At 53.2% G+C, this 24774-nt stretch overlaps 1 protein-coding gene across 1 annotated transcript in view; it reads left to right on the top strand.

Annotated features, from left to right (window-relative positions):
* The window catches only part of AJAP1 (adherens junctions associated protein 1), a 65857-nt gene extending 43786 nt beyond the window's left edge, over positions 1-22071 (top strand). The window contains exons 3-6 of the mRNA XM_019627487.1: positions 1559-1646; positions 3817-4059; positions 5612-5743; positions 12883-22071. Of these exons, the coding sequence (XP_019483032.1) occupies positions 1559-1646; positions 3817-4059; positions 5612-5684 (404 nt within the window). The 3' untranslated portion in view covers positions 5685-5743; positions 12883-22071. The remainder of the gene's footprint in view (positions 1-1558; positions 1647-3816; positions 4060-5611; positions 5744-12882) is intronic.
* Positions 22072-24774: the final 2703 nt, after the last annotated feature.

The raw sequence follows: 24774 nt of genomic DNA, 5'->3' as shown, positions 1-24774 counted from the left end.
GTGGATGGAAGGTGAAGGGACACTGAGCAGCCATCCTCCCTGGCTGTCCCTTAAACAAGGCATCTTTTTGAGTCCCCTCTGCCAACAATGTCTGAGTTGAGTCTCGGTGAAGCTGGTGAATCGATCAGGATTACTGGGGCTGGTGGGTGGTCTATGCAGCATAATTAGCTTAGGCCCGATGGCAAGTCCTAGCGGAGAAGGCGAGCTGTCCCAGAGGTTTGCTGCAGGTACCAGCGTTGGGCACTGGGGTATGGGATGCTGCCAGAAAAATCTTACTCTCGGAAACCCTGCACACTGGAACCTGTGCATGCATCGTTCTCACCCCAGGGCATGCTGGGGTCCTCAGGTGTGATGGGTGGGCCTCTGCAAATGGACATCAGGATTGGTTATTACGAGTGGAGAAAGACAGATGCTGAAATGTCTCAGAACACGGGAAATCAGCAGTTCCGCGGGGCAGTGTGCCGCCACCTGCTGGGTCTCTGCGGAGCCCCTCACAGCCTTTGGCACCCAGCCCCTCAGGTAAGGTTTGTGCTGATAGCAGGAGGATGGGGCCAGAGCCCTGGACCTCCCAGGTGTCCTTAATTGACCAGTGGAGTCAGCCAGGGTGTGTCCCGTGTCTGTTCCAGGAAGGATGTTCCAGATGGTTGTCAGGAGGAACAAAGCTGGGGTGGGGGAGACGAGGTGGGAGCTGTTGCCAGCCTGCCTGTCCTCCCTCGCCTGCATCTGTGGTTGGTGGGAGATGGTGCAGGGGGCGGGGACAGCGGGAGAGGATGGACTGGAACGTCTATCCTGGGCCGTCTGCATGTGGAGTTAGCAGGCAGTTCTTGGTCAGGGCTCTGGCTGCCTTGTTTCTGGAGCGGCCAGTCCTTCTGTCCAGACACACACAGCAGGGCCAGACCACAGACCCGCCACTGGGCCTGGACCTTTTATTCCCTGGAACCTCCTCAGGCAGAGCTTCTGGAGAGAGCTCCGGGAAGAGGAAGACACTCCCAAGACCCAGGTGCCCCGCCGCCAGCAAGCTGCCCTCCCCTGCGTCCCGTAACCCTGGGCCATCCCTGCCCCTCCTGGGCCAGGCCAAATTCTGCCCCCACTTGCCGGCCAGCTGTCCCGGTGCTCAGAATCAAGCAGCAGAACTTTCCCAGGGTGGGAGAAGAGCGAGGAAGGGTGACAGGTCCTGGGGACGCCTCAGCCGGGGTGCACACGCTCCAGGTGAGGGGCTCTGCGCCCTCCCATAAGGCCAGGTCACGGCTCGGGGACTGAAGAGCCACGGGAAGGAGAGAGCCGGTGCTGGGGCCTCGTTACTGGGCTCCAGGTGAGAGCAGCTCTGGGGCCACAGCTCCTGCGAGCACCTGGTGGGCGAGGAGTGGCCTCACTGCCTGTCCTGTTCCCATGCAGCCACCCTCTGTGGCCCCTTGCCCGGGCATGTGCAGGCTGCACACACACAGGACCTGGCGTTCGTAGGCAGGTTAACAGGACGGGTCAATGTCCCCCTTCCTGGACCCCTTCATCTCATGACCGTGGTTTTACATCGCCCCTCTCCCCCATTCTCTGTTTCCAGGTTTGGCTGTCCATCAGATTATCACCATCACCGTCTCCCTCATCATGGTCATAGCTGCTCTGATTACAACTCTTGTCTTAAAAAACTGGTAAGGATCCTTGGCTCTGTCTGGAAATGGGTGGGCTGCAGCGGTCCCCGGGCTGTGTGCACAGAAAGATCCTACTTTGCAAACCCGGCCCCAGGCCCCGGCCCAGGCACCTGATTTTCTGCCCTCCAGCAACCCGCTCACCTTCGGGCCTGGGGCAGTGTGGCCAGCCACGGGCGCCGTCCTCCTGGACACTGCTCTTTGGGGCAGTCCCCTCACCGAGGCAGCTCTGAAGCCTGAGAGCGAGCCCACCCTCGGGACTCACTTTGTCAGGCAGCAGATGCCCCCCGTGTCCGAATCCTTTCTCTCTTTGGACGTTGCCCCCCAGGGCACAGCCCTTTTTCTTTATTTGCTACCAGCAGGCGGGTGGGGGTGGAGCCTGCCCCTCGCTGTCGCGGGCTGTCCAGGCGCCGATGCTGGGCCAGCCCCTTCTGTACCCTTCCTTCCTCGAACAGCCGCTTTGTGTCTGCTGAATGAGGTCACCGCTTTGCTCCAGGCAGCCTGTCGTTGCCCATTTTCCCTGGAAATTGGCCTATTTTGAGGTTGGCCTTGCTGGGTGTACACACCTACTACACCTGGGAAAACCAGGGAGCTGCGGGGTGACCCCCGTCTGCCTGCAGCCACTCCTCCAGCAAATGTCGCTCCTTTTAGCATCAAAGCTTAAACTCCCTCCCAGAGGAATACGCCCAAGTGATGCCGGGCTGCTGGCAGACAGTGGTAGGAGATCAGATGGGGCTGGCGGGTGGGAGCTGCCCGAGCGTCCGGACAGTGCGATGCGGCCATAGAGAGCCAGTGTCCGGGACTACAGAAGGCCGGAGCGGTGGCCAGAGCCACAGCAGACCTCACACCAAACCAGCGAGGCCTTGAAGCCGGCTCTGCAGGGCTGGCAAGCCCGGGACTCGGCGTGTGCTGGGACAGAGGACAAGGACAGCACTCAGCGCACAGTGGGGCTTCCTGGGCAGGGTGGACCATGTGGATATGTACGTGGCAGGCACATTTCACGGGCCACCTTGAAGGAAAAGCTCCTCCCGCAAGGAGAGCAGACTTGTGACCCATTCTGTGACAGGCAGGCGGCTTCCCATTGGGTTTCCCGCGTATTTGGGTTTGCAGCAAACCCTCAGAGCGTCTTTTGGAGAAGACAACCCAGGGGACAAGTGGGTTCCATGACCTTGGGCGTTCCCTGGCTTTTTCAGTCCCCTTCTTACCTTCATTTATGGGGTGGGGTTTCCCCCCCAGCAATCGGGGCTCCTCTTATTGGGGCACCAAGGCAGGGAAATACCAGGACTTACAGGGAGGGGGGCTCACACACCCCACCTTGCGTCCCTCTTGTCTGCATAAGCTCTGAGCATAGAGGGGAGGGGGACCTGGTGAGGCCCCCCAAAGTGGGGGCTTCCCAAATATCCTAGCTGCCCTCCTCTGTGGGGACAGGTCGTCCGCCCACCCTGCTCATGAACTTGCCAGAATGACAGCGGGGACAAGGGGGGGTCACTGAGTGTTGCCTCTTCGGATGGCTTGTCCGACTAGGGTGAGAGTCCTTGTCCATCCTACGTGGCATCTGGAAGCGTCTGTGGTCCAGAGGAATGGGGCAGGTGTCCTCTGGGTCCACAGGACAGTTCTCTCCACAGACCCGGAGGGGGTGAAGGAAACGCCGTCCAGGCTTATTTCCAGCTCATGGGCGTGGCAGGGGGGACGCTGAGGACGCGGGGTTCCTGACTTCCCAGCGGCCCCCGAAGACAATTACGTAGTCCGTTTCAAATTGAATGCTCAGGCCACCCCAACCTGTGCACAAAGGCCTCCCACGAGTACACATCAGTTTTTGTCCCGTTGAGGCATTCCTGGGGAAACCGAGTCAGCACCCCTCTTGGGCTGACATTCTTTGGCCAAACAAGTCTTCAGCTCCAAGATGAGACAGCCCAGCCACACGCTTCAAAACCCTCCCTGCAATAATGGCCACATTTAAAATTCAAATTCTATTTTTTAAAAAAAACTGCTGATTGCTTGATTGTGGTTGATCTTTCTGAAGAGGCTGGGAATTACCATTTAATATTTAATGGTGTATAATTAATGCCTAGAGACGAAGGTCGCACGGTCTCCGTGCCGAAGTTGCTTTTGTGGGTCCCGGCCTCTGCCTGCCCCCACCCCCCACCCGCACCCCAACTTCTGTCTCTTGCAGCTGTGCCCAAAGCGGGAACGCTCGAAGGAACAGCCACCAGCGGAAGATCACGCAGCAGGAAGAGAGCTGTCAGAACCTGACGGACTTCACCCCAGCCCGGGTGCCCAGCAGCCTGGACATCTTCACGGCTTATAACGAGACCCTCCAGTGCTCGCATGAGTGTGTGCGGGCGTCCGTGCCCGTGTACACGGACGAGACACTGCACTCGACGGGGGAGTTCAAGTCCACGTTTAACGGGAACCGGTAAGCTCAGGCTTGGGCCGGACCTGCCACCACAAGCCCCTGGTGGCACTGTATTGTCACAGGGCTGTTGACAGGTGCAGGGGCGGGGGGGGAGCACCCTTCACATTTCTCAGGGTCCAGTCGAATGCAGGCAGCTAAATAGGACAGACAGACAGGCGTTTCACCACCAGAGAGGGGACGCAGAAGCCAGAATTCCCTCCCGGACCCCACCCTGGGGTCGTGGCCAGAATGTCTCCCCAGCCCACACCCCGCGACGCAGGCTGAGTGGGCGTCATCGCCAGAGTCCAAGGTCAGCTTTGCAGTCCAGGGGCCTCCTACACACCAGCCAACCCTGAGGGGTGCCTCCCTGGTCAGTGTCTCCAAACCCCATCCATAAAACGTCAGCAGGGAATCTAGCAAAAAACAGCAACCGCCAGCCAGCCTGCTGGTCGTCCAGTGCTCTTTTTTTATGAATCACGTGTAATCCTTCAAAGGAGACATGCTCCTGAAACCGTGCCTGGGAGAGCTTCGGAAACCCTGAGTCAGCATTGGAAGGTTTATCCGGAATTAGATGAAAACAATCAGTAAGCTTCTTTTTTTTTCTTTTTCAAGTGAGCATGCACTCATGCATCATTTTATAAATTAAAAAATATATATATCCAAGAAGTTAATCTCAGGAGGAAATGAGGAGGACACCAGGCTGACTCGATAGGTTCAGTCTCCGCAGCAGGATTGGCAGCTGGGGACACTCCCCCAGGCGCCCTGACAGGCTCCTCCCGGTGCCGAGTCGGGGACGTTTAGCTGTAGTGCCCGTAGTTGACGTAACTTGTCCTGCCCGGAGGACAGCGGCTGCTCTTCAAACACCATCTTGCCGCCCCTCACCTGCCCTGTGCTGTCCGAGATGCCCCTTTCCCGGAGTCAGAGAACCGAGAGAGGAAACCTCGGAGCCGTGCTTCTAAACATGACTTTGCTCTCACTCATTGACACTGGGGAGCTCGGTCGTCACACCCCAGCCTTCCAGAAGGCTGAGCTCCCAAAGAATTAGCTGAGGGCCGTTCAGACCACTCCGCGGGGTGTGGGTGTTGGTTTGCTAGGAATCCGGCCAACCGGGGCTTCAGCCTCCCGGGGAGGTCACTGTCTCGCTTTGTCCCACTCTCTGCCTGTGAGAGCCCTGTGTCCTGTGAGAGCCCTGTCCGCGGCAGGGTGGGCACAGCTGGCACCCTCACGCCTGGTGAGGAAGCATTGGGTGGAGAGGCTGTTGCTTTTGGCTTCAGGTAACGCTGTGTCGGCTCTCACCGGAGAAGGCACACCCGCCAGGCTGCCGGCCCCCTCGCCAGTCCCCGTGCACGGACGGGTCCCTCCGGCTCTGTCCTCCCAGGCCGTCAGGGTGGGCAGGGCTGGCACGGGGCGAGGCGGGGGGGTCCCTTTCGCGAAGGCCAGTGGGTCCAAGCTGAGCGTCACCGTCCAGGGGCCTCGTGTTCCCTCGAGAAGCCAGTGTCCTGTAGCAGGCCTGACCCGCCTGCCTGCCGGTCCCGGACCTGCACACGGAAGCCCATTTTTCTGCTTGCTGCAGACCCTCCTCTTCTGATCGGCATCTTATTCCTGTGGCCTTCGTGTCTGAGAAATGGTTTGAGATCTCCTGCTGACTGGCCGAACTCTTTTTTACCTCCTGGGGGCAGGGCAGACGCCATGTGTCTGTTTCATGGTACGTACCTCTGGCTCTGGGGGTTGGCTCCTTCCTGCCTTTGCCTGGCCTTCCCGACCCCAGCCCTCACTCTGGGACACCTGGGAGTCCTTCCCGCATGGCGACACGGCGGGTGGGATTCCAGGGCATCACCTTTCTGAGCAAACCAGAGAGCTGGGCTTGTGGTCCCTGCAGCAGTTGTTAGAACCCCCCCCCCACGTCCCAGCAGGGGACGTCACAGACACTCAGGGACCCCGGCTCAACGCCCCAGCTGTCTCTGTCTGAGCCACCACTAGCATGGCCTGTAGGGCAGTGGACTGGTCCTGGGAACTAGGTCCAATTACAGCTCCCATCTCCCTCAACAGGAAGTGACTAGGGCAGCAGCTAAGTGGGCGGGCATCGCGCCTCCATCGTGTGTCTTTCCATGGGTGGGGGGGCAGTGCAGAGCAGAATTAAAACACACATTTGAAATACGAAAATAAGAGATAAGAAAGAAAATGGTAAAGAAACTGAAGAGTGGCGACATCTACTAATTTGAAACCAGGGACTGGCACCAGCGCAGGACGCGTTTTCCACGCTCTGCTGGATAGGAACATTTGGTTTGCTTGCAATGATATTAACTTTAATGCTAACGTTAAATTGCTTTCTTCTGTGCTGAGTCTCCCGAATGCTCGGGCTGCTGCGGGGAGAGCGTTCGCCCCATGACTGTGCATTCCTTATGCACTGTCATAGATGCAACCCAGGGCTTGGCTGTTTTCTTTTTTTAATTTGTTTTTCCGTTAGAGGCTCGGCTTTCTAAGGATCCTCCTTTGGCCCTTCCCCTCACCCCAGATACCCTTTCTAAATGTGACATCCGATTCCTTCCATGGGGTGGGGAACCCAGCGCTAGAATGGTTGTCGATGTTTGAAGATAATTTGTCTTACTTTTGCTCACCTTCTGATATGAAGACTGAATGGACAATACCGTTGTTATGTGGGGTGAAGGGCCCGAGGTAGGCAGGTGTTTTCTGGGGCACACACGGACGCCCTGGGGACTCAGCTCGCAGCCTTTAGCTGGGGCCGGAGAAGCCAGCCGCCTCCAGAAGTAGGAACGGGTCAGTCAGTGCCTAATAAATCGCGCGTCAGCTCCAGAGCAAGGCTCCAGCCCTCACTTCCTGTTCCGAAGCCAGAATGACCTGCTTGGTGTCCTGTTGTGCCAATGGGCAAAGAAACGTAATTAGATTAGAGTGGAAAGAGAGCCCTTTCCCCGCAGAGGCCTTTGCTGGGACTGATGCAGGCAGGGAAGATGCGGCCTGTCCCCATCTTCACGGGCCAGGTGCGCCCAGCACGGCCTGTGCTTTGCCTGCCTCAAGGTGACTCACCTCATTGGAGCCCCCTTGCTCCAGCCGCACTAGCCACGGGGACCTTGCTCATTAGCACAGGGGCTCCCGTCTGCCCAGTGAAGCCTCCTGGTGGTCACCAGCCTCTCTGTTAGGAATTTTAAAATGTGTAAAAGCATCAGACGTGGACCCTGGACAAGCCGGCCCTGCACACCCAAGACCTCTGCTGCCTTCCCTCATGAGCGGCAGGCCCACGGCCGGGACGCGGACACCCCTTTGGCTCCCAATAGCCTCAGCCAGGGGGACAGTTCTCTAATGAAGACAATCAAATGGCAGCTTGTCGGAGCACTCTTGACAGGTGGGACCTCACTCAGTCCTCCCAGCAGTCCCATTTACGGATGGGGACAGCGAGGCACGGACAGGTGAAGTGACTTGCCCCAGGTCGGTCAGGGTGTAAGTGGTGGGGCCCATCTCGCCCAGGCCACCTGGATCTGAGGCATCGGGGCGTCTGGACCGCACTTTCCAGCTGTGCCTGAGAAGCTATTCCGGGACCACCCCCATGTGCAGGAGGCAGCAGTGTCCAAATAGCAGCTCCCTCACTGTGGATCTCGGGTAGGTGGTTTGGGGAGGCCAGGGGAGCCTGTGGGACTTGGTCCGAGCCTGGCTGAGCTCAGCCACCGCACCTGCCCGTGGACACAGCGCGATGACTTGCTCCAGCGTCTCCGATACCTGCAGACGAGGACCAGGCGGGCTACGCAAGCAGCCTGTTAGTCCTTGAGAGATGCTTGAAGATTCCGTTGTGGTGTGTCAGACAGGCCATTTGTCACTCGCTGGGAGGAACACATTCGGATTCTCAGTGTCCCTGGTTCTCGCCATTAATGCCTGGACACGAGCATCGAGCGGACAATAACCAGGAAGATCTCCCAGATTTACTAAGCTACTTATTGCCCCTTAAATAAATAGCAATTAATACTAAAACATTTAATTAAGATTTAAGAGCCAGTGGAGATATTTATCTTGGGCATAGCTGTTAAACCTCTCCAAATGCATATTTAATGATGATGTAGCAGTTTGTTGCCACACCGTCTCGTCTGCTCACGTTAACCCACGTGCACACTTGGGACCCAGACGTGGCCAAGTTTGCGTCCCCGTAGGCAGGTTGTCGGCGATGCCCAGGCTGCTGGACACATGCGCCCCTGCCCAGGCAGGCGTTCATTCGTTTCCCTAGGTTCAGCTTCTAAGATAGATGCCAGAACGTTCTCTCCTCAGACCACCTCCGCAGTGAAGCCTGATTGAACGCCCTGGACAAGTAAAAAGGAAGCTGGCCTTTGCTGCTTCAAGGAAAGGGACTTCGGACACACCCCTGCCTTTGGCTCTTGGACTAATTTCCTGTCATTTTTCTTACAACGAGCAAACTTCAGAAAGCCTCCTTAGTCTCAGATGTTTGCATTTGCCAAGGCCACTTCATCCCGAATGGAGCCTGAAAAGTAATAAAGGCTCTTCTTACATTGAAGCAAGAGAGAAATAAATCATGTGGTATCATTATTTTCAAAACCACACCGAAGACATAACTAATAAAAAACAAGAAAAGCACCTGAGCCTCACCACTTTATTCTTAAAAAAAAAAAAATACATTAACAGAATATCCAGCTTTTGTCATTCAAAGGAACACTTTTTTCAAAGCAGCATCCAGGCCCTTCTGGAAAGCGTCCCCTGCAAGCTGAGAACAAAGGAAAGCTGACCAGCACCAAAGAAAACTGGGGGAAAGCAGCCCCTTCCGGATGTGGAGAAATTAACTCGCAGCTATGGCGCTCCAGGGGGACTCCATTCTCTCGGCTTGGAGACACTGGTCTTAAGCCCTTGACCCACCGAGCGGACCCACCGTGTGGCTTGTAGCCGGTGGGGCAGGTGAGCCCGGAGTCTCCTTCCAGGCAGCGGGGGACACTGGCTTCTCCAGTCAGAATTTATCCCAGATGCCCATCTCTCAGATCACGTGGCATCACACAGCTTCTTTCTGGCCGGGAACCTTGTGTGGACACCCTTGCAGGTGTCCTTCCCCAGCCGGGATGTCCAGCGCTCACCACATCTGTCGTTCCAACCAGCCTGGATTGCACCCCCTTCTCTGGCCCCCCTCAGGCTCATGCCCAGCTGAGAGGCTCATGAGCTGAGCCTTCAGAGCAGGAAAACCAGAGCCCTCCCTGTGGGCTGAGTACAAGCAGCAGGGTTTGGGCGGGCATGGAAGGTGGCCAGGTAGCCACAGACTTCCAGCTTTTGTCATTCAAAGGAACACTTTTTTCAAAGCAACATCCAGGTTCTTCTGGAAAGCGTCCCCTGCAAGCTGAGACTGGGCTGGTGGGGTGATGCCACCCTTGCAGGAGCTGCTTGCAGGGAACCCATCCTCCTGTGCAGGGAGCCAGCGCTGCTCTTAACATGGCAGGTCAAAGCTCGGGGTTGGAGCAGGCACTCTCTCGCCGCCCCCCTTTTCTCCTTCCCCTCCTGTCCCCTCGCCCACCCCCACTCCCTCCCTCTCTCCCTCTCCAACTTCCTCTCCCTGGCTGGGTAGAGACAGAGGCCTGTGGGTTAGGAAGAGGCTTCCGTCCCCCAGTGGCCCTCCGTCAGTCCTCTGAGGGCCCTCCCTTCCCTTGATCCTCCAATGCTGGCTGTCCCCTCAAGCAGCCACCTGCAGGCAGCATGTGCAGGTCACTTCAGGCTTTAGTCGCAGGGACTGAGGACAGAGTTACTTCCAATTCTCTTAGCTTCATCCAGCATTCCTTTTCCTCTCCGGGCTGGCACAGAGCTGGAACCCAGGTGAACCAAAGGTGGACCTGCAGGATGCTGTGACACCTGGGCTGATCTGTGACACACGCCCAAGTACAAACCAGTGCAACTCGTCCTGTCCCTGAGAAGTGGTAGAACCAGATGCTCGAATATACAGAAATGAAATTGAGAACACGTTTAGGACAGGAGGGGACGTCCACAAAGGCCTCCCCTGGGAAGTGACCGTCAGCAGACACAGGAAGGATGTGAGGTGTGAGATGTGGGTGCCGCCTGGAATATGGAGAGGAAGGGGGAGGTGAGGGTGCAGAGGCGGGGTTGCTTCTGGAAGGACCCCAGGAGCCGGCAACTGAAGCATTGAAGAGTTTTAAGCAGGAAAGTACACAGTGACAGCCTATGGACAACCCTAGCTGGCTGGTGGAGGCGTGAAAGCCACACCTCTGGCCTTGACCTACCCGGTTAAGGTCAGAATAAGGATGGAGAAGCAGCCTGGGCAATGGTTCTCACAGAAAACCATCCTTTTTAAGGGCAGGCGGCCATGATTCCTGGCCTGGGACTTGTTCGAAAGTAAGGAGGGGGCGCTGTTGGTCATCATGCTGGGACAGCGGACAGCAGCTTAAACCAGAGACAGTCGCAGGCCACCAGAGCTGGACGGATGGTCACCAGGCGCAGCTTTTAGTCTCCCCATAGTTTTAAATATGTTTTTAAATTTTTTTTTTTATTGGGGAATTGGGGGTATGGGAACAGCGCTGGGGAATTAGGGGAAGGGGAACAGACAAGTTGCTGTCATTTTGTTCTTCAGTCTAGTTGTGGAGGATGTTGCTTCACTGGCCCAAGTTGGCACCATCATTGCGCTCTTCCCGGGCGAGGCAGATAAGTCGCCGGCTTCTGGACAGCCGCTCACTGTGGCTGCTGGCCCCTCACGCTGGCTGCTGGCTGCATACGGTACCCATGGCAACCCACTGCCATAGGGGCTGCAGCCTACACTGTCGCTGGCGACTCACGGCAGCCCAGCTCCAGGTTGAGCTGTTGTTCACCATCTTAGCTGTGGAGGGCAGTGTCACTGGCCCTCACATGTGGGATCCGAACCAGAGCCCTCTGGCATCCCAAGCCAGTTCTTAACCAACGCACCACTCGGCCAGCCCTTAAAATGTTTTTAATGGTGATAAAATATACATGACTGACCATCTTAACCATTTTAAGCGCACAGTTCAGTGGCATTAGGTACATTCACATTGTTGTGCAGCTGTCACCCCTGTCCTCTCCAGAACTTTCCTTCTTCCCAAACTGAAACTCTGTCCCCATTATACAACTCCCCACTCCCCCCCCCACCCCAGCCCCTGGCACCCTCCGCTCTGCTCTCTGTCTCTACAAATTTGACTCCTCTTGGGGCCTCACAGAAGTGGGCTCACACAGTATTTGTCTCCACAGTTTTTAACTTTCAGAAAGTTAGAACAAAGATAGAGAACCCTGCAGGAGGGATGTTTCGCTCTGTTCTAATTACTTCACCTTTAAAACCACCCCTCCCCCAAACCCTAGAACTCGGAGGAGGTGGGTGGGGGCTGGGGCGCAGTCGGAGTAAACGTACCAAGGTGGTCCTGCACCCATCTGACAGGATGTCCCATTACTATGCAGGAGGTGACACCCCTGTCACAGCAGAGTGGGTGACATTTGCGGTAGAAGGCCAGGTGAGGTGATGACCAGGGGCCCTGCCTCTGTCTTCCAGACCGGGAGGGGTCCTAGGAGGGGAGCAGCACCCTAACCCCAACCCCGGGCGGAACAGACTGTGACATGCTGAGGGTCCTGGTGACACTTAGGAAGACTAAGTGTCCTGCTGAGGTTGACCGTCCTGTGCCTGCAGACGTGTTCCCCACCTGGGGGCCTTCTCCCCCCCTCAGTCCTGGCAAGGATCACCGGCTTACTCGATTCAAGAAAAAGAACCCTACACCCTAGTCTGTTGAGAAGAACCGAGTAATGGCCCAAGCCTGTAGAAACCCATATTCACAGGCCCTGCCCGGAGGACCTGACTGGGGGTCTCCAGAGGTGGGCCCAGGAGTCTGTATTTCTGAACTGCTCCATAAACAACTAGGACTGGCCACTGTGTCTGGGAAGCGCTGTGAAAATGCTAACATTCCAGCTGAGTGCTTTTTCCAACTTCATCTGTAATCATCGGGTCCCCCACCCATTTTCTAATTTGCATCCCCTGCAGAGACAAGGGTACAATGTCATTCCCCTGTATCCTGCTTGAAGGTCCTAGTTTCCTGTAGTTGTGGGGTGCTCGTGGGGGCTCTGAGTGACAGCAGAGAGGAACTATGCCCAATCCTCGTAGGGGAGCTGCAGCTTTGAGCAGAAGCACCTGCAGGCTGATCTAGGCCGGGTCCCAACTCACCTGGCCATGCCTTGGGCAGCTGTAGCTCTCTGGGTCTCTGGGGGACACTAACCTCTGGGGTTTTGTCATGAGGCAGGTTCCCATTTTCCGAGGCACACAGCCAGCTATGTAAGAGCTGCTGTCTCTTTGCAGCCCTCTGACCTGGCCTGCACGCACTGTGAGTCACACACTGTGATTTTTGGCAAGATCACCTCGTGGGGAGACCCAAGAGGAGGTTTTTCTGATCCATTAACGTCTCCATGTCCCGGCCTCATGAGCCTCCATTGGATTGAAACGGATTCCACTGCTTCCTGCAGCCGAGGAGCAGGCCCTTGGCGGATAGGAGCTGGCAAAGGGCGGGAGCATGGCGCTGGGTGCCTTCAGGCACCTGCGGGCTTGGGGTGCGATGCCCTCTCTTAGGAAGTCCAGACCCACTCCTGCGGCGGGAGCAGAAACCGCTCCTCCATCGATGACCCTAATTAGCACGAGTCCCAGGCCCACTTCACGCCCAGGAATTCCCAGCTGTGTGTCAGTTCCTGGTGACCAGGCGCAGTGAGACCACCTTCGTGTCCTGAGGACACGTTGGCGCCTGGTAGCCAGGAGCAGGGCCATCGGGGCTTGGTGGCCGAGGCTGCATGGACTCTCCCCGCTTTTGACCTGCTGCCATTTAATCTCTTCTTGTTTTCTTTTCCACACAGGATTCCGTGGTGAACCTGTAAAAAAATAAAATAAAATAAAATAAAAACCCCACAGAACCTAAAACTCAACTATCTAAGGGGGAGGGTCCCCGCACCTACCACGTGTGTCTGCCGGTGGGGAACTCAGAGCAGGACGCTGTAGGCCAAATATATTTTTATAAAAATGCTCACGCCTATGGGGGACTGCCTTCTCCCAATTTTCTTTGGAGAACCGGAAGAAGAAACGCCAGGATGGAACTGGACACGGAGAGGCGAGGACACCAAGCGAGGAGGACAGGACGCGCCGGAAGCCTGGGATTTGTCCCTTGATTCTGAGCCTGTGCCAATTATACCATTATGTGCCATGTACGGACCCACAGACTTGGTGACACAGCCAAAGCCAAGCGAGCCACGCGTAGAAATCTCACAGAACACAGGGGCGGGGAGCTCTTCCGACAGAGTCGCTATTTCTGGTTAATATATATGTGTATATAAATATATAAATACACACAGACACACACACACACACACGCACACACTTTTTTGTACTGTAGCAATTTTTGAAGACCTTCAATGTTCCTTTTTTTTAAAAAAAAAAGAATTGTTCTCCGTTACAAAATCTGATTTATTTCCCAGGCTTAGTACGAACAGGACAAACCAGTGTTTTCTACTTTGCAGACACACACACACCACTCACACACACACTCGCACACAAACACATACGCGCATATATATGCATATATCGGAAGTGCAGTTCCACGAGTGAGCAGACTCCTTCTGGTGACCTGGTATCCCGTCGCCGTCCGTCCATGCCCAGGACAGCCTCGACCCACGCCCAAAGACCCTCAAATGACACGCCCTGCATTTGCTAGATATGTGGTGAGTGGCACCAACTGTGCAATTTCTTACCTTGAGCCGTAATGCTGATCGCCATGGTTTTATATACATGCATATACACACACACACATAAATACTATCTTTTTTATGTCATTGTTTGAAGACGCTACCTGACAGCCATGTGCACATTTATGTAGCCAGCGGCTTACCAATGGGCCTGAGTGTCAGATTGGGCAGGGGGATGGGGTCCTGGCCATCTTTGTGTTCATACAAGCAGAGTCCGAATTAAAGAAATTTCCCAGTTCCAAAAATTAAAGGAATACATCCTGATAATGTGTGTGCGTATGTCAGAGCAGAGCTCAGAAACTGACGAGGCCCCCAGCTCGGTTGGAAAGGCTGCCCCCACGCGAGCCATGCCCTAGCGTGTCCTGACTTCCCACGCATTGGCGGATGGAGGTGGCCTGCTCTTTCTCAAGCCCAAGGGTGACTTTGGATCTTAGGGGAGACAGTAGCAAAGATTCTGTGTCTTGTGGGTTCCCGTTGGCCAACGTCTGTGTTTTGCCATCAACAACCCCGGTATGGAGGTTTCCAATGGAAATAGGACTGGAGCCTCGTTACAGAGATTCCCGACTGCACACAATCCACTAAAAGCACTGCCAACGCCCTCACGACCCCCACCTTATAAAGGTGCCCTGGTGCCCGTCTTACTGCTAGTAGGGGAAGCTGTAGGGGATGGGTGGGGCCGTCTGGGGGCCTCCCTCATCCCCATCAGACAGAACATTTCTTCCTGTGGGGACCCCAGATCTGGTGCGCACGGCTTGTCGCCTGTAAACGGCCCACATGGAACTTTGATTTCACCAGGCTGGCACTGGAACCCACTGAGTGAAAGGCCCACAGACCAGGTTAAAAGGTTAAAGGTCAGGCAGCAGCTAACCTCTTGCCTACTTGTTGGCTGGGCAGGTGACCTGATTCTTCCAGGGGGCTCACTCTCCCATGTGCTTGCAAAGTTCGCTTTTGCACCTCTTGAAACCAGGGAGAGGAAAGCAATGACAGTGGAGGGGAAAACACGTTTTTGTCACGCTGTAGCAGTAAGCGCCGTGTTGGTGATATTACTCCGGAACCTGGAAAGTTGTGGTTTTGGTTTTGGTTTTGTCATTTCCCCCCGAAGTTTCAGCACATACAAGGCAAGGCAAACATCCGCGACAGCCATGTGATTGTCTCCAGGTTCCTGGGACCCACCTGTCTGGCGCTTGATCACGCACCTGTCAGTCTGTCTGTCATCCAGTGCTTCACCTCTCTGTCCTGAAGTCACTCTCCCACTGGAGGTCAGCACCGGGGCTTCCTGACTCAGGTGAGCCCAGCTCGGTGTGAGCGCAAGGCCAGGGCTGTCAGCCTCCCTCAGGGCCCTGGAAGCTTCTGCTCTGCTCTTTGACACTAGGTGACTGCTGAGCCCACCTGGAAAGGAGGTGGTGGCAGGGCGCCATGTGTTCACCGACAGCAGGAAGCCAGGGTTCCTGTGGGGCCACAGTTTACCTCCAGCTGCAGCTCAGCCCCTGCCCCAGACCACGGGCTGCCCTCTGGGTGCCTGAACTGTTTCTGGGGTGCGCAGGACCCTGAGCCTTCGAAGGGAGTTTAAAATAACACCCCTCCCCCACCCCAGCCCCTTGACCTCAGGCTCAGGGTAGAGCCTGGAGTCTCCCCAGGAAGTCTAGTTCTGCACGCATGTCTGTCTGTCAAAACGAATCCACTTACAGGAACACCCCGCTTGGTGGTGACTGAGGAAGGCTGTGTAGAGACGGCTTATCTTGTTTTTTAAATGGCTACCTGGAAAAGCCTGGAAACATCATTTCTATACAACGAGAGGCTAAAGGAAAAGCGAGCGGGCTTATGAAACACGGCCCCGCCCACAGTGCAGCCTGTAAAACCACAGCACAGGACTTGTTGGAATCAGCCCCACAGACACAGGCCCAAACGTGCCGCCGGTGTCTGGTGAGTTGGGCCGGGCCCGCCTTCCCGGGCTGGGCAGTAATTCTGGGTTGGTCAGTGTTCTGTCTTCTGGATTTGAAAGTCCGTTAGCAAACCCCCACCCGGTGTTTCCTCGCAGAGTCATATTTCAGCCCCCAGGATCCAGTCCTTACATTTGCGTTAGCTTTTTTTTCCCCTCAAGGAATATTCTCAGAGGAAGGGTGATATGGTTTGGTCACGTCCCCCAATTTTTGTCCGCCTCCATCTCATCCATTCAGTTGCTCTCTGACATCCTACGATCACGGGCCCCTGGGCCGCGTGCCGACCACTGTCCGTTGCCTACCTTCCCAGACTTCCAAAGCTTTCGGAACAACAGGACAGGGCTGTTGGAACCTCTGCTGTACGGTCAAGTCTATTTCTAGCCTGAATCGCTTCTAATCTTCATGCGCTGAATGCCATTTTTATCTAGTTGCGATAATGGGCGTGATTACTTTTGTTTACAAATTCTGAGCGCTAAGGGGTAGATCTTCAGGCATGGCCAGGAAAGCTTCCTGGCCATCTCCCACTGGACCCCGATTCCAGCAGTGTCCGAACAGGGCCAGGCTGTGTGTGCAGAGGCCTTCTTCCAGCCCTGGCCTGCTCACACAGTGCGGAGGCATAGGGACCCCTGGGATACGTCGAGGGTTGTTCCTGTTCAGAGTTAGCGTCCTTGTGCAGAAAGGAGAGGCCACTTAGGAAGCTGTACTTTCTCCCCCGTGTTTCTGGTCCTTCCTAACCCTGAGTTCCGGTGGACTTCTCAGGTTGCATTCAACTTCCTCATGTTCATCTCAGTCCTTCACGGAGCATTTTCAACTTAGAAACCTGGACTCGTTAGCAAACCCCACCAACTCTCCAAATTTGAGCACCAGGAATTCAGTAACTGCTCCAGCGATCTTGCAACCTTTGGTCACTCGCTTCTCACGAGCATATTGCCCCTTCTCAGCCACATTTCGTCATCGGGCAGAACCTTCCTCAGCCTCTGGTCTTCAGGAATGTTGTGCATTCAAGTCCACCCCTTCTGGTTGTATTATGAAAGGAACACATCAAAGATTTGAACTTTTTGCTTTGTACGGCCTCTATTGGACGCTATTGCCCAAAGAGATAGTCCATCTCTTTTGTTTATTCGCCCGTGTGGTCCAGTATCACCTGTCGCTCAAGAAGCTGGGCTGACCCCAGTTTCTTGGGAGATAAGACAAGGAACCAGGACTGAGGTGCAGGGCTGGGACCTGCAGCCCTGTCACGGCCAGACTGGATCTTCCTGTGGCTTTTATTCCAGAATGGCATTGGCACATACCTTCCCTCTGTCCGTGTTTTGACACCATTGCCTTCTTTCCTGCGAGACATCTCAGCATAAGTGAATCTTGGCACTTCGCTGGGCTAGTTTTCCCTTCTCCAGTCATCCCCCAAGTCACGACGGGAAAAGCTACTGAGGCTCCTGAGTTCTGTGGAGGTTTGGGGGCAATTCTAGTTTCACCATGTGGGTTCTTTAAGAGGACGCCACTCAGATGTGCTGTTCGTTGGTCATTTATCCATTCACATATTCAACGAAGAGCTGAACTTCTCCATGTTGGAGACACGATGAGGGATAAGACACAGACCTGCCCTTTTGGGTTTTACTTCCTATTCTGGGAGGAGGCAGATAATTAACATAGAAGCAAACAAAACAATGCCCGGAAAGAGGGATACGTTAAAGGAAGGCAACAGAACAAGGTGATAGAAGAGAGAGAAGTGGCAGCTTTCTGTGTCTCTCCAGCTTGTCCTCCTCTCCGAGTGGGAAATCACTTGTTTACCAAGGGTTGGTCTGGGGTTGAAAGGAGCAAAAAAGCCTTACTCCCACCTCCTGGGTAAAAATGCAGTGCAATGCCAAAGATAAGATGTCCCATCATTACAAACTGTCCCACCTGGTTTTCCACCAATCATACTTCATGGGACGGAGAAGTGGGACCAAGATGAGGGATAGAACCCTGTTGATGGGTTACCCTCTCCTTTGAGCACTCTCTCTCCCCCCGGACCCCTCCCCATGCGCACATCTACGTTGTCAAGTCACCATTAGGTCAACCAGTTCTCAAAGAGGACAAAGGAATTCAAGGGCAGAGATGCAACCCACAGGCACGGGGGGGCCCCAGGAGAGTCATCCCTCTGCGTAAGGAAGGCATCTGCCTTCTCAGAAGTTTCTCTCAACACTGATCATGCTTAGCAACGTACTTCTTAAACAACATCTGCCTTTAAGTAAGCAGTTATTCCAAAACATGCTGTGATTCATGTAATTTTGGAGTGGTTACTTTGGTGCAGTTTGTCAACTTGGTATGCCATATTGTTTTTTGATCGTTTGTTTGTTTTCCCATGTAAATAGCACAGCCCACATAAATGAGCCAACCTCACCATCTGAGGATTTTTGATGATTCTTTCCGGCTTATTTTCCATTTATGTGCTTCCTGCTATGAAGACAAGCTTCTCTTTCCCTCACTCTGAGCCAAGATGTGCGTGTTAGTGATACTCGGTGTTATTCGTGGGGTTTCCAGCAAGGGCTTAAATGATTGACATTGTGAGATACGCTACCAGCCCTTTCATGCAGAGTGGAGCATGGGTGTGCAGTTTTGCATTTCTAGGTTTAGAGTTTGCATTTGAAGGTAACGATTGGGTAAATAGAGGTATAGGCAGAGAACCACCCCAACCATCAAGCAGAAAGATTGAGCTTCTTTTGACCTGAAATGATTCTAGAAAGGTCTCAGCCAGGAAGCAGGCCCTCACCAGTCTCCAGAGTTCAAATCGGTCACCATGTAGGCAGACAATCCCTGGGTGGGGAATTCAATCATGTGCACAATCGTCTTTTATGCCAAAGGGCCAGTGGCAGCCTGTGTACCTTAGCAGGGGAGCAGTAGCGCCAGAACTGGGACAGCCATCCCGAATCGCTCACACGTACCCCCCTCCATTTTACTTCACTTTGGTTTGGGGGGGGTTAACCACGTAGGCTGTGGCTGATGAGAAAGCCGTGCACACAATGGCACCGAGAACGTAGAATGACACAGGAGCAGGAGGTGAGGTGCTTGTCATGGGCTCTTTAAGGCAGCACGTGGATAGCAGGGGGCTGGGGTGAGGGGCTGCTCTCATGGATTCCCAGACACCACACCAGCCATAGGTCCACACTCTACACTTGGAAATACACCGCCCACGCCCAATTATAGAAGCACGTGAAGAGAATGGTCAACTGGGTTATCACAAGTGTCAGTGTTGGGGCTGAAACACTAAAACACATCCTTCCGGTAGGTCCACTGCATGTCCCACTTGACGGGGTCCCTGCAGAATGCTCCAGGAGCGACTGTGCATGGACTCAAGAGAGGAGCTTTGAATGAACCCACAAATCGCAGCCAGATGTGGACCAGCCTCAGGTTAAAGGCGTGGCATAAGTGGGGCCAACCTTGCCCACCGGGGACTCGGGTTCATAAGCACTTGGGATGGGGGCAGTTTGAACAGCCAGCAAGTAGTGGGGGGAGCGTCAGTGAACGTACAAATGGCCCTGTTATCTCTTCCGTGTGGGTTGGAGTCAGAACATACATGTACCATGTAGAGTATCAATTAAATACACCCTCTGGGGGCTGACTTAACTCTTACCAATACCTTAAATCTCACAGTAAAGCTTCTGCTGAGTCATGTTTGGCAGGAATGGATGCAGAGAGGATCCAATCATAGGAAACTCTTTTTTTGAAAATCAGTTTTGTCCCAGGTGGACTCTCCCTTAAAATAGAATCCTCTAGAGACCTGGATTTTCATGTGTAAATTCCCACCTCAATATTTGCAACTCCAAACAGCTCCCTAGGAACTTCATTCTTCTTTGGACACAAACTCAGCTGACCACGCTGGTTAGCTTTGTCGGATTTCTGAAATTCTGCAATAAAATTCTTTAGTGTTGATGTTTCTAGCTTTTGGTTTGGCAGACCATCAGTTAGTGCTGGTCTTAGTGAATTTGGCAAGCAATTGCTTGCAGAAATCGGGGAGAACTATGCCCATGGGACAAGCGAGAATGCTGTGCAGTCCTAAGTTTGACTTATTGGCACCATCTTGCACCACTAAGACGTGTAGCCACTAAAAGTCTAAGATGGGGACCCTTTGAAGACCCCCAATGTAATTGTTTCAAGTCATTACCCAGAAAACTGCAAAAGGCAAACACCATTGTACCCACCTCCTGGGCCACTGTCCCATTTCCCAAGAGAACCATCCCATCTTTCTCCACTATTCAATCATCCCAAGCCAGTAGGGACAATTTCAAAGTCATCGTGATACCCCAAACCTAAATCCCAACCATCAGGGGACTGACTGGAATAGAAGCGAGGGGTTTTTGCCAAAGCCTGAAGCTGCTGAGATCCATATGGAGGTAGCAGCAAACTCATAGAATTGTTCTTGACAAGGCTTTGTGTAATAGCCTCTGCCACCAGGAGGGACCCTCTCCCTCTGCCTCCAAAGTCTGGTTTGGTTTGGGACCACACTGTATTATCTCGCTCTGATGCATATGAATTTCTAATATCAAGTAATGTGACTGCCAACAACTTAAGGTCAAGAAAGCAACATGAGTGTTTCTTCTGGATGAGTTTAAAAGCAAACATGAACTCACATGAAAATTACAAAGAGGGGAGATCTCTAAGGTGCTCTTAGGTATTGTGCCGCTTCCACATATAAGCACAACTGCTCTCCCAGGAAAGGGCCTTGACGACAGGGATGGGCAGCTGGTTTTGGAATGTCAGCAGACATCACAGATCCCATGTTTGGCCACACGGTCCTTGAACAGAACTGCCGTGACCTACAGACAGATGTTGTTTTATGTTTTTGTTTGTTTTCCATTGGTATTTGAATTGCTTCCTCGGAAGCCAGAAGGGTGAAAGGAGCTTAGCAGAGTTGGTTCTCAGTCAACTGACCCTAAATTTCATCCTTTAAAATGAATCCCCAGTTAAGGTGACAGAATGTCCTGAGGTTCTGCCAGCATTTCCGAGACCTTCACGGGTCGTGCGGCTCGGTAGGAGGACAGAACACTGTCCACAGCATTCTCTGATCCCGAGACACTCACCAGTTGTGGTAAGAGGGAGATGTGGGAACTTGTGCAGTTTTGGAATGAAACACTGACGTTTTGGGGAAATTTGGAACCAGTTGGGGCTCCAGTTAATTGTTTTGTAAAAACTAGAAAGTTTTGTTTTGTTACTTGTTCTTCTGGCAACTCCATTTGGATCATTTCATCTTCTTACCTTCCCCGGAGAAACACAGTGGCAGATGCCAGAACCCAGACAGAACACAGTTACCTTCCAGTTAAAATTATTTAAATGTAAAGCAGAACGACCACAACAAAGCCTGATGTGAACTTGAGTGACCTTGCTGATTAGGTTTCCTTAACTTTCGATTGACGTGTGGATGGACCAGAGATTAATGGGGCTGAACAACAGTTTCTGTGTCTCCACACGTGCTGTTGAGCAAGCGTCTCCTTGAACTTGAGTTAGACCCAGTAGATGTTAAGCCGGACACTGGAGGAAGTGTAAGGCCATGCCTTGGTTACGTTTTTAAAGTCTTGTACATTTTTTTTTCAAAGGGAATAAATGTTTACTCATGATATTTAGAAAATACCAATAACCAACCAGAAGAGAAGCATCTGAAACCCTCCAACTATTGTTTAATTCAGGGGAAAGGGGTTATAAAATGCTGAACTTGTGAGGACAGGTTGCAGAGGTCGCCCCACGGTCAGCACCATTGCCCACTCTGGCTCCAATGTGTGTTTTATAAAAAGGAAGTCCAATTAGCTTTTGAAGGCGTCTTTGCCAGGTTTTCTTATTGACTGAACTCATCATTAGAGTGTCTCTGGGCTGAAGTGGAAAGGGCAGTCTACCATTTGGATGGTTTGCTTTTCCATCATCGAGTGTGGGCCACTGGGCACCTCTGGGGGTGGGGATGGCATAACCAGAACACGCAGAGAAGCATCCAAATTACTGGCTGGAGTTTTCACATGGGGCATCTACCTGGGAGCCAAGGATCTCAGCAGGATTCACGTCCATGTCCATACTCCTAGTGTATTGGAATAATACCAAATTTACCAGGTCTTGTTACATGAATTTAAAGATGGAGCCCGTTCCTCCCTCCTCCTCCTCCTCCCCAGCTCACCCATGGAACTGGAAAGCTCACACGCCGTAAGCCTGAACCACAGGACAAGAAATCGAGTGCTGAGAGCCACAGCGGCCTATTGTCACAGGCTTTAAGTTGACTGTTTTTGAACTTTATTCTCCGCGCCCCCCCCCACCCCCGTTACTCATGTATAGTCAAACTGGGTTTATTTTGATTTTCCTAAATTATTTTCTGATACAATAAACTGTTAAGCGTTTATTTATACTTTTACATGGAGCACTGGTTGTTTTTCAACAGAAAAATGAAGCCCTCTCTGTTTCGGTGTTATACATATATCTAGACCACAGCTGTCCTTATATTTATAGATCACCTTCCCAGAAGCGTTAAACTATTGCGGTATATTCTGGTGTTTTTCTTTAAATGCATATCATAATCATGTTAATAAACAGACGTGACACGATATTTTGGGGTGGGGGTGGGGGGCTGGGTGTGATTTCCATAAAGGTGAACTTTTATTCCAGAGTTTTTTAAGTTGTTTCTGTATTTCAAAGCTATGTATTTGGAAAACATTGGAAAACATTGTAAATGCAACACCTATATCAACTTTCCTGTGTATATTTAGTACTCTGATGTTGCTATTAAAAAAGAACATAACATAAAAAAAAAAAAAGCAGAAAAGAATCGCCATGAGTTCAGGCCATGACCTCAGAAGGACTTTTTTTTTTAATGTTCTTTGCTTACTCATTTTCTAAGCACTGGTCTCTGGGACGTCCTCTAGGGACGCAGGTGTTCGTGTTTCCAAGCCACGGCTCATAATCTCCGGCGTCTCCCCTGGGTCTACACTATCTCCCAGCCACAGCTCCCCATTTTAACAGCTAAGAAAACATTTCTGGGTCTCCCTGGTGGGTCCCGGGCTAGCCGGGATGGTCCCACAATGTTGAACTTGAGACCACGAGCCCCACAACAGCAGGCCTGGGGAGCTGAGGGTGCACTTGATAGGCAGCCTGAGTCCAGCTCAGGTCTGCAGAGATTCCTCTGAGAAAGCTAACCCCCAGGGGAGAAAACGCGCCCAAAGCTTGTAACTGTGTGCCTACGCCGAGGAAGAGGTTCCACAGGGCCGCCACGCTGGAGCCAGGGGACAGGTGGAGGGCACAGAGTTTACGCAGGGTAAAGACAGGCTCAGGCCAGGCAAACTAGGTGTGGGCCCTGCCAGCCGCCAGCCCAGCAGGCTTAACCAGGGAGGTTTTGCCCCTGAGGGAACACCTGGCAGTGTCTGGAGACAGTTTGGGTTGTCACAACTGGGGACGGGGTGCTACTGGCATCTCTTAGGGAGAAGCTGCTGAACATTTTATGATGCGCAGGACCCCCACCCGAAAACAAGAATTAGCCGGCCCCAAATGTCAGTAGTGCTGAGGCTGAGAAAGCCTGGTCTCTACCTTCTCAGGGATGCCCCACCCAACGCTTTCCGGTGGGAGGCAGGGGTTTGCTGCCCCCGCTGCAGAGTTAAGGGTGAAGCCCGGTGCTATTTCTCACATGTTTGCAGTTACGTGGACATACCACCCAAATCACAGGTACCACCCACTATTCCACTTAACGGATAGGACACGCCATGAGGGCACATGCTTGTGTAGGGCCCCTGGGCGGGATGGATGGGGCCGAGCTGGACCCAGCACCCTACCCAGTGCACCCCGACTCAACCACAGCCTCACTCACCTCCAGAAACATCTTCATCGCACAATTAACGTGCTGCCGAGTTTTCCAGCCCCTTCTTCTTAAGTGTGGTCACTACTGAGGCCAAGAATCAGCATCAGCAAGACAGGAGGGAAGGGATCAGGGAGGCACGGTCCCAGGGACCAGTCACCACAAGGAGATGACCTGCCCAGAAGGATCCACTGATGGCCTACAGTCTGCAGAGTTGGAGAACTGAGGTCTCAGCCATCTTTTCTAAGAAGAAAATCACATTCAAGGACAGGGACATGCCAAGGATTGAATGCAGTGGGTAGAGCACCCCTTACAGATTTCCAGCATCCTTTCCCCTAAACAGCTCAGGAGAGGAGGTGGCACTCAGCCCCCGCCCCGCCCCGTGCCCACTGCGGAATCCATAGACAATTGACGTGTTTCCTCATCCAGCACGCGGGGCCTGCAGTGACGTGCGAGCTTCTGTCTGTCTCCGCTCGGAGCGGTTCTTTGTCTTTGCTTCTCATTCGCCCAGGAGTTTCCATGCGCTTCTGAGGCTGAGCGCTGGCAGATGGCTGAAGTGACCACTGGCTCCCCAGGGACAGCCTCTCCTGAATCAGTGAGGAGCTTAATGCTGTGAGACACAGTGATGAATGGGATACATAACTATCTTTAACGAGAAGAAAAAACAATGCCACTTTGGTCATTTAACTCATTTAAATAAATCAACAGCCTGGATACCATTAGAATAAACTCAATTTGCTCAGCAGGGAGAGGGGAAATTGGGAATCGAGTATCCATTTGCTAGTGCTTTGAGCTCATGTCTCTGAACTGAAGCCAAGACAATAAATATGGGGTCCCAAGATGGCCGGATAAATTTGGCAGAGTGCACGGTGACGCATTCCCAAATGTGCAAGCACAGAGGAGAGCTTTGGCGGCTGGACACTGGCTGGAAGGGCTTCCCTCCAGGCATGTGGAAGATGGCTGAGCGTCAGAGGGACACGGTGCGTTACACAGGGTCTCCTGAGCACATGTCCCCACCAACTGCATGGAGGGCGAAGAAGGCGGGATAATGTTTTCAGGGAGCTGGGGGGCGGCCCACATCACTGCCCTCCAGAGAAAAGCAGTTCAGAAGTCTGGCAGTCAAAGGTGCACATTGGATCTACAACAAAACCAACTAAAAAAAGACCACAGCATTCTAGAAACTACCAGTCTCCAGGGCTTGTCACAGCGCAGCCGTTCATTTTGCCTCCTAATAAGAGCCTTTTGAGTCACTGTATCTCCCATGTTTCATGG

The sequence above is a fragment of the Hipposideros armiger genome, unplaced genomic scaffold (genome assembly GCF_001890085.2).
Source record: "Hipposideros armiger isolate ML-2016 unplaced genomic scaffold, ASM189008v1 scaffold_734, whole genome shotgun sequence".
NCBI classification, from domain to species: Eukaryota; Metazoa; Chordata; class Mammalia; order Chiroptera; family Hipposideridae; genus Hipposideros; species Hipposideros armiger.
The sequence above is the reverse complement of the archived record's forward strand: the minus strand, read 5'-3'. Positions and strand labels throughout refer to the sequence as shown.